This window comes from Silene latifolia, chromosome 9, assembly GCF_048544455.1.
Source record: "Silene latifolia isolate original U9 population chromosome 9, ASM4854445v1, whole genome shotgun sequence".
NCBI lineage: Eukaryota > Viridiplantae > Streptophyta > Magnoliopsida > Caryophyllales > Caryophyllaceae > Silene > Silene latifolia.
In genome coordinates, this window is record NC_133534.1 from 7,305,168 (window position 1) to 7,319,504 (window position 14,337).

The 14,337-nt window shown below is 37.1% G+C and overlaps 1 protein-coding gene across 5 annotated transcripts; it reads right to left on the reverse strand.

The window, feature by feature from the left end:
* Nucleotides 1-1,295: 1,295 nt before the first annotated feature.
* Nucleotides 1,296-13,519, reverse strand: LOC141598944 (zinc finger protein BRUTUS-like). Of its 5 annotated transcripts, none has more exons than XR_012523680.1 (15): nucleotides 13,074-13,478; nucleotides 11,025-11,234; nucleotides 10,481-10,675; nucleotides 10,050-10,408; nucleotides 7,705-7,930; nucleotides 7,296-7,464; nucleotides 5,992-7,209; nucleotides 5,689-5,860; nucleotides 5,380-5,601; nucleotides 5,160-5,297; nucleotides 3,758-3,992; nucleotides 3,197-3,631; nucleotides 2,594-2,665; nucleotides 2,179-2,311; nucleotides 1,296-1,966 (listed from the first exon to the last, which is right to left on the reverse strand). XR_012523680.1 is itself a non-coding variant. In XM_074418783.1 (15 exons), exons 1-14 carry the CDS (start codon nucleotides 13,344-13,346, stop codon nucleotides 2,213-2,215), a joined length of 3,648 nt encoding a protein of 1,215 aa, XP_074274884.1. In that variant the 5' UTR covers nucleotides 13,347-13,519; the 3' UTR covers nucleotides 1,296-1,966; nucleotides 2,179-2,212. The 5 variants fall into 5 exon arrangements, 4 of the variants coding, with proteins under 4 accessions (XP_074274884.1, XP_074274885.1, XP_074274886.1 ...); XM_074418783.1 differs by having other exon boundaries at nucleotides 3,197-3,256; nucleotides 13,074-13,519; XM_074418784.1 differs by having other exon boundaries at nucleotides 3,197-3,256; nucleotides 11,025-11,368.
* Between the last annotated feature and the right edge of the window lie 818 nt (nucleotides 13,520-14,337).

Genomic DNA, 14,337 nt, shown 5'->3' on the forward strand with positions numbered 1-14,337 from the left:
GGATCGGCTCATATAATATTTTACGAGCCCGAACCCGAGCCCGAGCTTTGTTTGCGTACCATTTTTTCGAGCATTATTTTAATTATAACGTAATTTTTGATTTAAAAATTCAAATTCAAACGAGAATATTATCTTTTTTTTAGCTTATAATAACAATTATTATGTAATTTTATCTTATAAACTAAGATTTTAATTTATTTATTTTAAAATTGATACAATTTAAGTAAATATATTGAAAAACATTAAGTAATTTTAAAAATAACGAGCTTAAACGAGCTCCCGAGCCGAGCCTTAGTGTGCTCGAGCTCGGCTCGGTTTGGGCGCAGCTTAGTTCGAGCCCGAGCTCGAGCTTCGTTTGACCGATCTCGAGCCGAGCTTTGACCGAGCCGATCCCGAGGGCTTGTTGAGCAGGCTCAGTTCATTTACAGCCCTATGAAATTGTGGGAACTAAATAGAAATGTAAATATTAAGTAACAATTAAGATTGAGATTAAAATCTACTCCTATATTCCGGCCAATAAATTGAAATCGATCGGAGGTGAAAGTTCGACCATGATTCATCTTAACATGTACGGAGTTGTCGGAGTACTACTTTATAAGGCTTTAATACTATTATTATGGGGTTCGATCAAAGACGATTAGAGCATCCGCAAAGGAGAGAAATTACCTTTTCATTTGCCTTCTCTTTCCTCAAATGAGTAACCTCATTGTTGCACCAACCTCCCCATAAAATGGGGTTCCACTGTTTTTAGGGAAGGTCTCCCCCCAAAAAAAGTAAAGCAGTTTGTGTTACTTTTGGGAGGTTTCCAAATTTGTGTGTGTGAATTAGGAAACCCCATTATTACATAGATATTGTTATGAAATGGGGAGGGTAAATGGAAAAGTTAGTAGAAAATAAGGTGGACAAATAAGAAAAGGAAAGAGAATATGGGGAGCCTCACCTTTGCGGATGCTCTTATGGTACTCAAAATTGATCAACTGAACTTACAACAGAGAAAATTCGAATGTTACTACAACAAATGGTGCTGGTTGCTAAGAGTGATAATGAGATGAGACAGCTCGAAAGCAGCTCGAAATTGACTCGGTCAAAGCTACTCATTCGAGCTCGGCTCAGATCCTTTACAAGTCAAGCTGAGCAAGGCCAAACTCAGCTCGAAAAGCTCACGAATAGCTCAATATTTTTTAAGTACTATAATGAAGTATAATCTACTATACATGTTTTTAAAATGAGTCGAGTTTACATAATTTTTGAAAATAAAATACTCCTAGTAGAAAAAAAAAAACTTGAGTCTCGGGTCAAGTGACATAGCAACATTAACTATAATTGGGGTTTAAGACCCAAATTCGATAAGATAAATAACGTTTTGTAACTAAATTATCAACATACGAAAGTGAGATTAGTTGGTCCCAACTTCTTATTCAAATCAAATGGCCGGAATTCAAACCTTACTAGAAGCATTTTTGGCCTACCAACGTACAAAATCAAACAAAGCTTGTGCAACGACCAAATGCAAAGACCACTAGCTAAAGAAAAACATTAAGCCACCCATGCAATTATTCTTCCACAAAGACCTTCATTAAGGATGACCTTCAATCTTCACCATGATACCCTTCTTCTACGCATTAACCCGACACTCAAGCCTGCATAAAACGATCCCAGAGGCACTCAATCGCGTAAGGGAGCGCCAAAACCACTCGACAAAGGCGTGAACCATATTGTAGTCACAGGGAGCATAATTCACTTCCTTTTACTATTGATCCAAACATTCTCACATTAAAGACTTGGTATTAGTGCACAAAGACATTGTCTAGTTCTCTTTCATCATCTCTTCTGATCTTGAGTATCAACGTGCCTTGATGAATCCAAATGCGTTTGCCGTAACCTTCGACCCTCACAAAACTGCCATGATCCAGAGTAACTACCAGAACTACACTTCAAGATTCTGAATCCACAAGCATTGCACAACCTGGAAAGGAAATTATACAAGACTTAAATTCGGTCAAAACATTAGAAATCTTAGAAGGGTTTAATATATTATACGGAGCATAGCATAAGATGTGCCCTGACAGTAGCACATCTAAGGCCCCCCTTCCCGGGCCAAAAGAGAGGGAGATTATAGAAGGGTGAAAATAGTATGAGATGTAGTAACCAATGTAGAAAGTAAATTCTGCAGCTTACTTTAAGTTGAACAATTAGAACCCGACGAGTCTATTTAAATAACTCGAGTATTGTATGATCCACAACCACACTTGTGGTAAAGCCAATGAAAGCGCGCAGTTCCTTTTCTACCACAGTCATTACAGAGTATGTCCTGTTCATCATAAGATTCAGAAGCCATACAACACATGAAGTCATGAACACGATAAGAAACTATAAGGTACAAAAAAATAGAAGGGTATATTGTCAAATAGATGGAAAGTGCAAGTAAGCAGGCGGATGGATAATTGAGTCCCATGACTTTGACAGGGTATTTGGTCTTTTCAAAATCAAAATATTAAAAATGTAGTGAGCTAGTTTGAATGATTCAAAAAGGAAAATGTAGTCAAACCTAAAGAAAGAAGGGAGTAAAGATCAGAAGAAGTGGACTCTTTACCTGACAACGATCCCTATATTCATCTGGAAGCTGTTCAGAAGCCAATAAGGCGTCCAGCATACCAAAGTATACCTGCATAGGTGACAAGCAATGATGAGACAACGGTACAGGACAACAAATAGAAATGTTATGTTCTTTTTTATAGTTAGTTTCTCGCATACAGTAACATAAAAGACATCGTTCGCGACTCCAATAAAGTACAAATATATAGACCATTTAATTTAACCAAACATGTACGTAGCGCCCTTCTATAAAAGGACACCATGGGGGACATATCACCCTTTTCAGCTTTTCAAACCCGCCGTAGAATAATTTTAAATGCCTAAAAGAACCTTACATTTGAACCTATGATCCATTCAGAAGAGCAGGCATAACAGGAGGTTGTTACATAGAAACTTCACTTTGGAAATCAAGACTAGCATTACAGAACTTTCATTGTTCAGAAACCAGCAAAACCTCATAGACAACAAGAATCCTTTTACAATGTATGAATGTTATCTTCATATCAAAACATGAAAAATATGTTCATTTAAACTACTTCCTAAAGATGCAAAAAAAAATTATATAGACGAGAAACGAATACAGATAAAAGAAAAAACATACCGCCATATCTCCTAGTGACTTGCTACAGATAGGGCAGATGTAATTGCTGCAAGTATAAGCCTGCGACTCAGAAAAAAAATTGTTAAGTGTGAGACTCTAATATAGTAGCACAAATTTTTAGAAAGACTACCGCTGTAATTTCACAATCTTTAAAGTACAAGACAAAACTATAGCTCAATTTATCTTTTCATTCTCTGTTTCATAATATAGAGCAGTAAGAGCAACAAAATTTTTAGAAAGACTTGAAGACCAATAACCATTTTTTTTATCACCACTTCATCTTCGCTTCTCCAATTTGTCATCATTCAATTCATTCCTTTACTCTTGTGCATTGCCCGTGGATCACAAAATGATGAGTTAATGTATCAGAAAGGCACACTAACTGTTTTAAATGGAGTTTTTCCAGCATAATCCGAATGACAGTATTCTCCAAGTCTGATATATATTTTTCAAAAGCTACAATTAAAACTTTAGACAAAAAGCTATGGTTTTCTGAAGCGCGGAGAGGCGCAAATAACAAAGAGAAACACATAGTTGTACAGGTAATTAAGTAAAAACTACCTGAAAGCAAGCTGAATGCATAAAATGGCCACAAGGAAGAGCTCTGACTGATTCGCTAGATGTGGAGAGGAAATCACAGCAAATCGGGCAATTGGTTTCCAGTTCTTTCTCGCGACATTTGTGGTCGACTAACTTTACACTTAGGCAGCAATTACAAGTCATGCAATGGAAACAGTCTTCACCAAGACCCTTTCCTACGCGACATACATTGCAGAAGGGGCAGTGATAGACATTCCTAATACAGAATTTCAAGAATAAACGCTGTATCAGCAAGTATGTTCAACAAGTCTTCCATTCAGTTCAAAATGTCTTCCCGGCTGATCTGTTGTGTCAAAAACAGTATCTTCTTACAATATAACACCCAAGTGACATGAAAATTTCCTTCAATAGCTTACAAATGATCAAAACAATTTATAATTAAGAGTCCTCAAAGCAGTCCTGAACATTCTTGACGGTTAAGGGAAAAACTTGGGAGGAATCACGGGCAGTCAGTAAGTCTGTAATGTTGACTTAATCTACATGACTGGCAAAACTTATCGAAAAAATATGCCTATATAGATCAACAGCATAAATCTGAATCTCTATTGTGCCTGAGACCGACTGCCTGAGACTCTGAGAGGCCCGACAGCACATTATTCTTCAAAACCAATGACCATGTCACAGAATACCTATTAAATATTTGCAGACCTATATTATACATTACCCATGGCAAAGACTGACAGCGGCACAGGCCAAATTTGACTAGGTCAGTCTTAAACATTGTATAAAAATGCGATATTGGTAGCAATTGGCAGCAACTTTGTGACGCCTTGCCAATTTATGTGATTCTAATTTCAATATAATTAACTAAATGTGTTATTTTTTCACTTCTTTAAATCTGAAATCAGAGTAGATTTTGTTAATAGTCTTTGTTGTTTCTCATATAGACTTATTGCATCTTTTTCACAAATACACATCTTTTGCAAATGCATCAGTTGACCAATTCTTCTCTAAAAAGTAACAAGTTATACAGTCACAAAATATCTAAAAGGCATCAACTGTAGTTTGAATTATCAGTTGTCTGGACTGAAATAAAGGCATTTTTTAAAGGTCTTAGCGGCAACTTGTAGTTCCATCAAGTTTTAGTACCATGGTCAGAGCTCAGAACCATGGTTTTAAATTTGGGCAATGAGTCAATGACTCAAGCCTTGATTTTGAAGGTTATCACAACCGTAAGTTCCGTAACATTAATGGCGTGGACAACCAAATTTAGGCCACTATTTCTGATTCCAAGATCAAGTCTCAAGTCGTTGTCACAACCTCAATCTTTTCCCACCAATCCTGACTTCAATTTTACATATTGGAAACAATCCAATGCAATGCAATGCAATGGTGAATGGAAGCTGAACACATGCTCCTTTACCTTTCGTCGTCAAAAAATTTGCAGATGCCACAGTAATATTTAGACATTGGAAGGCCATTGCAAGAGGGTGTTGTGCAGACTTGTCCAATAGGCTGAATCTTACAGCATTGCATACACATCATTTCAGAGGTAACCTTCCTACAGAAATAAGAAGGCAGAATAGTAAGTTTCCACCTGTCGTTAAATCAAAACCTAAAGTAAAAAGAGTGACATGGCCTACCTATCCATGGAGTGGTCACTAACTTTATCATGACAGAACCTGCATGTAAACAATTTATCACAGCAGGCAGCTCGAAGTTTGCAGTTTCTTTTGTAATGTTCGCACCCAAGGATTTTCTTCTCAGGATCCCGGTATGAAGGGAAGCTCCCCATAAAGTCATTCGCACTAGAAGACTCACCTGCTCCTTCATGGGAAGACTTTTGCTGAGCAGCTATCCAGCGACTAACATACAAGAATTTCTATGAGCATAACAAACAACTATACCATGGAACTTGAGACAGAACTGATAGCAAAATGTTAATAATGAACCTAGTCATTAGATTCTGGATAAGGTAATCTTTTCTTCTCGGATCAAGGCTTGAATCACGAGCAACTTTTCGAATCTCAGACTCGAGTTCGTTTTGATTCATCCTGAAGATATCTTTCCATCCAGGCTTGAAGGTCTGATCAGTTGAGTTCAGAGAATCACATAAATCATGGCCTAAAGGATCATAAAACAAGTGTCAACTATGATGAAGTAAAATGTTTTGAGACGAAAAAAATTCATAAACTGAAAAGAAAATATGGTTGCCCTCAGCAGCTCAATGATGCATTGTTTAATAGAGCACATACCTTGTGCACTACCCACTTCTGATGTGGAGCATTGTTGAGAAGCAGGATTTCTTTGCCACCATTCGTTGAGCCACTCACTGAACATAGTATTTTTTGTGGCATTCTTCCACGTGTCCATCATCTTATTCTGTTCCTCTTGTGTGAGAGCAGAAGTTACCCAAGGCAGCATAGATTGAAGTACCTCAGCTCCTGTAGTGCCAATTATGCGACCAACAAGTTTATCCTGCTCCTCCACAGAGAAATGCTTGTCAAACAGAGGCCAAAGTTCCAGCTCTTCTCGGAAAACATGCTGATCAAGAGTTACTCTAATAGACTTGCACATTCCCTGAAGCTTTGTGGCTAGTTCATGATACTTCTTCAAACTTTCACTAGATTTTCCAGCATCAAAATGGCCTCCGACTGGATCATGAGCAGCTATTGATCTAGTAAGACGAACGTGAAGTTTATTAAGCTCAGATAGTGCAGACGATATGTCTTCAAAAAGCCTCTCTTCCTGCTTGTGATCCAAAGTATATGAGTGGCTAACATTGTGTAGTGTTTCCTTAGATTCCAGTGCTGGAAAAACTATATCATCCTCAGCATTACTATGAGCCCTATAAAGTCCCCACAGCAGGCGGAACCTACCACTAAATTGTCTAAGAAAAGCCTCATCACACTGATTTAATTTTCCAGATTCAGCATCCAAATACTCCAAGTCTTTACGAATAGCTTTGTGAAATTTAAATATATTATCAATAGGCCTTGAAGTAGAGCCAGCATCCAAAATGTTGATCTCCGTTTCCCAGTTGAAAAGGCTTGAATTTAGGAAGGGCGCAATGGGACTAAGAGACAAGGAACGGAGAGATTTAGTAGCAGCCAAAGAACTCAAGAGATTACCACTACTAACTCCTAAACCAGGGACACAGCAAGAAAGAGTGCCACACGGTAACCTTTGACAATCAAGTTCTCTTTTGTCGGAAACCTCAGCAAGCTTCTCTATTGATACTACGTTTCCTTGGTTGTAAGGCTGAGATTCATCATTCTGATAAACTAAAGTAGCCTTTTCGTTATTAGATACACAAGGATTGGATTTACGCATTATATGACCATTAACTTCCGTACACATAAATTTAGCAGGACAGCACCCAATTGCACTTGATGCCAAGCAGACATCACTTGCCAAACCTTTGCAAGCCCAACCAGAAAAAAGTGTGGCTAGAGCAGTCTCAGAAGCTGGGGCTGTAGAAAAAACTTGAGCTTAATATTAGATAAATAAAACTGTGCAGGAATACGAGGACATTACCATACCGTAAAAAACTTATCACCTGCCATATGCATATTTTTGAGAAAAATCTTTGCTGCTTCTTCATCGAGCGATTCCATCAGCCAAGGCAATACACGTTCAATCAATTTCAAAGGCATCACACATAGGCTTTGATACAGAAGCTCTCGTTGTCTTTGGGGAGTAAAAAGCTTTCGAGCAAGTGGGAGTACCTAAATTGCAAGATCAATATAACCAGATAAAACTTAGAAGTATTATCCAGATTAGAATGGCAATTGAAATTCACATCTCTATGAGCGTTCTGCGTTCCAATGGCCACCGCTTTACATACATATGGGCTAAAGTAAATCTCGGGAATAAAGGATCAATGCATTTGATGAAGATTTTTATTCTCACTTTAAACAAAAAAAAGAACGCGGTCTCTAGAAAATCGTACTTCCACATGTGCACACCTGAATTTCCTCATTATCAAAATGCTTCTGTATGGAGTCCATTATTTGGTCAGCATAAGCACATAGTTGCGGGTTAAAATCAGAAAGAGAGGATTCCAGCCCAGCAATTTGTATACACTCGATCAAGCATCTAAGTTTCTCAAATTCGCTTTTTTCTTCATCGTGCTTCTGGGTAAAAGAAAGTTTTGCATCTACAGCAGGGTATATAACCTTGTCCTCAGCAATGCTGCAGACAACAATAAAAATAAAGCATGATTTCACAACTAAGCGGAATATAGGAATCTATTAGCTCACAACATTTAATTGGGATGCGTACAAGATGACTTAGATGGCCCTTGACGAAAGGGCAAGAGATAGCATCCTATCATCCCATATAAATCTAGTCTCTCAATGAAAGGCGTAAGTCAAATATTGGGCTTAATTTTGAGAGGATGAAAGGAAACAGGTACACATACTAGTATACTACACAGAGCAAGACTGTTGTGGATTTGTCATGACTATTACTCTATACCGATCATAAAGTCATAGATCTAGAAATAAAATAAAATCCCCAAGACAACGATTACAAGGATGAAATTACACAATCGAACAAAGTTTAAGACACAACAAAATGGCATCATCTTATGAACAGTGACACGTCACTGCCTCTGAACAAACCCTTACATTGTTTAAGACTCTATGAAAATTACTTTTAAAGCATTTTACAGGCCGTTTTTAGAAATATTAAATGGAAATCGCCTTAAGAAGACCGGCTCAAACAGCATAAAAGCGACCCACCCCATAGAACCCAAAAATCAGTGAACCAAAAACTATCTTATCTTATTTAAGGCCTGATTAGTTCCAGACTCCTAAACCGACATTGGTGAACCGTGGTACGACAAGTCGATAAGGACTGATCCTAATTAATTGATTGTCCACATAATGACTTTGCTTAACAATGATCCGAATGAGGTGGACCTAACATTTAACTTTGATAATTAAAGTTATAACAGCAAAATCAATTGACCTTATGATAGCATAAACATGAAATTCCCTAACCAAACTCATAACCTAATGCAGTAATGACTTTAAACGCAACTCCACCTGACACATATATGACCGCACTTGTAGTACATGAATTGTACCTGTCTCGATATCAAAGGTTATGTTGACCCAACAAAACCGGTATACACAGTATGACCACATCCTGACCTCTCGAGTGAAAGCTCTAATTACTTCCCCAGTTCTTCATCATAAATGATGGAAATAAACTCAAATGATCTGGATATTTAAATAACAACGGCAAGTGAGGATGAGATACGGCAAAAACAGGCAGGGGCTATAGATAACTATTGGGTGTAGTGGTGTACCGTATACTAATCCTATTTCACTTAACTCACCTTTTTTGTTGTTTTCCTCCTCACAAAAAAAAAATATCATATGGGGCTAACTGAGTGAAACCTAGGGAGTACATGAAACAAATGTGTCAGCAGTTGGGGAATATTTGTTCAAATTTACAATGCAAATTAACACTCAGATAAGATGTTTATTTAGTGCAAATGACAAGATAATGTTCACAAAAAACTGTAAAAAACAATTATAATAGCTTATATCAATCGGTAAAATATTTGGAGTCCGGAAACTTAAACATGGGAAAAATTCACACTTGACCGAGTCAATAAAGAGGGCCACCGAAGTTCAATAAGAAAACCAACATTACGCTAAGGAATTGCTTGGATACAGTATTAGGACAGAAATGGTGGGGAGATGATGAAGGAGAGAGAGGGGGAAAATTAAGCAATGATTTATTTCTTTCCAAATATTTCCTATGTTGGTAGAAAAAAAGAAACAGAAACCCTCCATCTCTCTTCTCATCCTTTCCCTCCAAATCCCTTCATCCAAACAAGGAACTGGGAACAAAAAGCTCCTTTTTTTCTCCTTGAGGCTCTGAAATGCGTTTTCCCCTCCCAAATAATGCTCGCCATTAAGAATCAATGCTACTAATACAAAGACATACAGCAAGACCATCTATTCTTTACAAGTGACATCAGATTCAGAAGATAATAAATCCACCAACCAAAATATAATAACCCGCCACAAAGTCAGTCATTTTATAATGGTTGAATTTTGCTCCAATGACACCAAGAAAAGAGAGAAAGAAACACAAGATAGTGCAGGAGGCTCATCTGATATTTGTCTGTGGTTGCCACTTCAGGCAAGGTAAGCTTCGACGGATTATCAGATGCCAGTGACAAATACATCTACAGCCAACAACTGGACTCCATTGTTCAACATGCGCAGGAATTCAAGGCACATTTCTATTCAAAAGAATTAAATGAAAACGCAAATAACATCAGACGCCATACCTGTGAAAGATGCAAACTTCTGCTATGAAGTGAAGCCTCTTATTAAACCCCGAAAAATCAGAAAACTTGGCATTCAGCTGTATGTTTCTCGCAGCTTCTGCTATATCAATAAGTTCACGCTTGATTGCCTTATGCCAGTGCAATATCTCATCTATAGGGTAACTGAGATCTGCATCTTTAGCTGTATCGCTCAACTCAACATGTTTCCTTTTTCCAACCGGGGGATCCTTACAAGCAGTAGGCCCATTGGTTTGAGCCACTGAATTGCAAGCTGCAGAATTAAGGCTAGTCGGCAATGTGGAACCAGAAATCGAGCAACCCTCATTTAACGTTGGTCCATCCATCCAGGTGAAAATGACCTGCAATAAAGAAAAACAACGTCAACAAACAGTTGATTCAAGTGAAGGACTAAAAGCAGTAAAGATTCTTACCTGATGAAGAAGAGCCTCATTTGGTATTATTTTACGCAAGCATTTACGCATATCCTGTCTCTCATCAGTGGAAACAGAGGAAGAAAGCCATGGGAGAAATTCCACCATCATATTCACAGGTATACTGCAGAGGAATTGCCAGACAAGTGACGCTTGCTCCTCAAAAGAAAACTTTTCAATAAGCAAAGGAAAAACCTGGAAATTTTTCAGCAGAAACACGTGTAAAAATTACAACATTGCCCTGATGCCTGAATGGCTCCCACCTTTGTAAAGGGGTTAAAATGTATGCAACATTTGGCCAAATTCTTCTATTATTGAATCAGCATCCCATTATTAATACAGCATCTTGTATCAATATATCACTAGCAACATCTTTATTTGACACATATAACTATCCAGACACACATCAGTGGGCTACACATTCAAATCATCATGCCGTCTTTTATAATGAAAGTCAAATATTTCTCTTGATGTTATTATTGGATTGGATAATGACATAGGAACCTCAATTATAATAATAATAATCATAATTAATTATAGTCACCTGCTCCTCCTCCTTTGACATGTGCTGGCTAATAGATGTTTGGAGAGCACCTGTTCTAGAAGCTAACTCTCTTCTGTAGCTTTCTTCATTCTGCACCTCTCTATGCAACAACTCAAACAATTCACCAAAAAGAACACTCTCGCCTTCATGCTCCAAAGAGTAAGTTCTGGCCACATTTTTCACACGGATATCAAGAGCTGGGAAAATGACCTACAGTTTTCAAAAGAATTGCGGCAAGTCTGAGGTCAACTTATCTTTTAAAACATGGAAAACATAGTTTTCTGAGGCGAGGACCGAGGAAGTAGTTGATAAACTTCGTCCCTTGAAACAGTACTTCCTCCACCCTGGCATAGTTTTCTTATGTAAAACTAAAAATTTACAATCTGTGCACACAGGAGGGACTTATATAGCATATCGGAACTGCATGCACCTGCTACAGTGCAGAGAAATGCAATAACTAATATTACTTGTGCTGTTCCGAAGACATTGTTTCCTAAATTTGGTGCATTTGCTATCAAAGGCCCAAATTACACTCTTTTGGTTGGTTCACTAACCAACCAGTCTGTGCTGATAGACTAGTACACTTCTAATAATGATAAGCAAGTAGTCATAAATACTTCAGAAGGTAAATAGTAATTTGCAAGCCACATAATACTATGTCAATTTTTTTCTATCCAAATCATTAGCTGATTTAAGTTTCCCTAAGCAGGTCAAAGCGTTAATAATAGTAATAAAGCATAAAATTCGTTCTCGGATTGAAATGCTAATGTAGTGATAAAAACATGCTTCATGATACGAGTTAAAAAAATCATAATCTAATTTCTTTCTAGAATCCAAGAATACCACCCTTGACCCTACAACTTCGGCTTACAAATGTGCACAGCTAGGCCTTCATTTGTGTACTGCAAGCTGTTCATTTGTGCCCTGCTACGCCTCCTAAACGTACTCAGCTTTTAATTGCAAGTGAATAGCCAGAAAGGCTTGAAATGGGAACACTTCCTACATAGACGCTCGTTTTTTATCATTCAAAAATTCCTCCTCAGACACAACTAATCTATTTCTACCAAAGATGGCAAAATGCTAAGATTGATACTTGATAGCCTCGCAATTTCTAAAAAGCATGCTTCTTGAGAATCTACAAAAGAAAAGCAACACGAGAATCCATATCGCTAAATTTCTTACGACAGAAGTCACATTGATATAGCTTATATCTTCAATAATAAGAAATATTGTACTATTACACCACATCTGATCACCTATGATCTACCCAAATACGGTACCTCAGCCATAATCATCAGTTCAAATGTCCAATTTCAGTAATCAGACATAATAAGTACCTTTGTACTAGAAAACGTAACAATTTCAGTAATGAGACGTAATGAAAACTTTAAAAATTCACAAATTCTAGAATAAGACACACAAATACTACTATACAACTTGTTGTACAAGAGCATTGTACAACCATCATAAATTTAATCGAACTTATGTATATTTTTTTTCGAGCTTTTATAACTTTTGATTTATATTTAATTTTTTTATGTCAAAATTAAAATATAATTGAGCTTATGTACATTCTTGAATTTCATTATAATTTTTTAAAATCAATGTATAGGTCTAAGCTCAAATAATTCATTATAAAGCTCAGATTCTTTACTATACAACCAATAGTCCAATACACCTGATTGTATAATCTACTTACTGAATAAGACAGGCTCAAACACGGCCATTTTCTCGAAAAAATCATTCATTTACTGTTATCAATAAAATAGTGATATTTATACAAATGAACCGTTTTACACTCTGAGACCGTCTCACACAATAATTAAGGTTAAAATTACTTCTCCTTGGACATCATGAAGCATTATAGACTGAACCTGGTGAACCGGAACACGGAGCAAATGATCACTCATAGGAAAACCAAATGTCATCTTAAACAGCTTATCCGCACTTCCAGAGGTGTAATTTTGTATATTAACGTCATTTGCAGAAATTCACAACACAATTAAAAAAGAAAACGGAATAATAATAACAAAAATAATTAAAACAAACCTCATCTTCAGCATTGCAATGATGACGATAAATAGACCGTAAAAAGTGAGCGCGCCGAAGCAAGGGAGTAATATCACTACGCTGATTCGTTGCGAAATCAACAGCGTCACTGTGAAGACCTTCAAGCTCGGATTTAATAGCCTTGTGAAAGATTAAGAATATCAAAATCGGCGACTTGAGAGCTGAATTCGTGACGCAAGTTTTTGACGCAGTTGCCGGAGAAGAATCAACGGCGTTGATTGTTCCCGTTATAATCGTCAATGGCGTCGCCATTTTCAGTACGGTATAATTCAGTGTCCAGTATCTAAGGACTCAGGTAAGTTCAATTTTGTTTTTATCTGAAAATTAGGATAATTTGGTTTATCTGGGTAAGCCAGAAACTCCAGAAGGGGGAATTAGATGCACGGAAACTCAAATTAGTCACGGTTCTTATTTTATACTCATGTGAAGGCATTTTATCGATAGTGGAGTTACTAGTTTAAACTTTAAGGTAACCCAAATTCTCGCTTTACACGGACATTATCGGTCTGAAGCGGTAAACGGATAGTATCTCTTTCACAAAATGAGAATGAATAGTTCTACTGGGTGGAAAATGGATACTCTTACCTACCCTCCCACTTGCATTTTGTGATAGTGCTACTATCCGTCTAAAACTTTAGACGGATAATGTTTATCTACAATGAGGCAGATTGGGTACGTAGACAGGGCATTTTATCTAAAGTGGAACGGGAAAATGGATCAGGTCGAATTATTTGCCTATAATAAATCAATAATTCATTACTAACCTTTTTCTAGTTTTTATTTTATTTTTTGAAGTTTCAATCCTCGGTCTTGTTGAGTTGAAAACAGATTAATTAAGGTTTAGACTTAATAAACAGAAATTTATGATTTTGTTGAATAATCTTTGAAATTTTGTAAAGCAACCCAATATTTTATGTTCAACAAATATTTAGGCCTCGTTTGGTTGCTCCTCGGAAATCATGGGAGTTGTAAATCGAAAATTGGAACTTGTTTGGTTGCTCATTTTTTGCCATGATGTAGGAATTCTATTTTCCAAGGAGTTGGATTATCTAGCCCCCTAGATAATTGCAGACTCCACTACTACAGATACAGGCTATAACAACGGTCAAAAACCGTTGTTATATAAAAAAGCGGACGTTGTTAAAGCGTCCGTTGTAGAAGGTTTTAACAACGGTTGGTTTACTTAAGGAAACCGTTGTTAAAACTATTAACCACGGTTTTATGTATAAAAACCCGTTGTGGA

What these genes read in the sequence shown, in the direction of transcription:
- LOC141598944 (XM_074418783.1), bottom strand. Translation starts at nt 13,346, where the DNA reads ATGGCGACGCCATTGACGATTATAACGGGAACAATCAACGCCGTTGAT. An exon ending in CAAAAATATGCATATGGCAG is followed by an intron (nt 7,210 to 7,295) that starts GTGATAAGTTTT and finishes TTTTTTCTACAG; the next exon opens with CCCCAGCTTCTGAGACTGCT. An exon ending in AGAAGTGGGTAGTGCACAAG is followed by an intron (nt 5,861 to 5,991) that starts GTATGTGCTCTA and finishes ATGATCCTTTAG; the next exon opens with GCCATGATTTATGTGATTCT.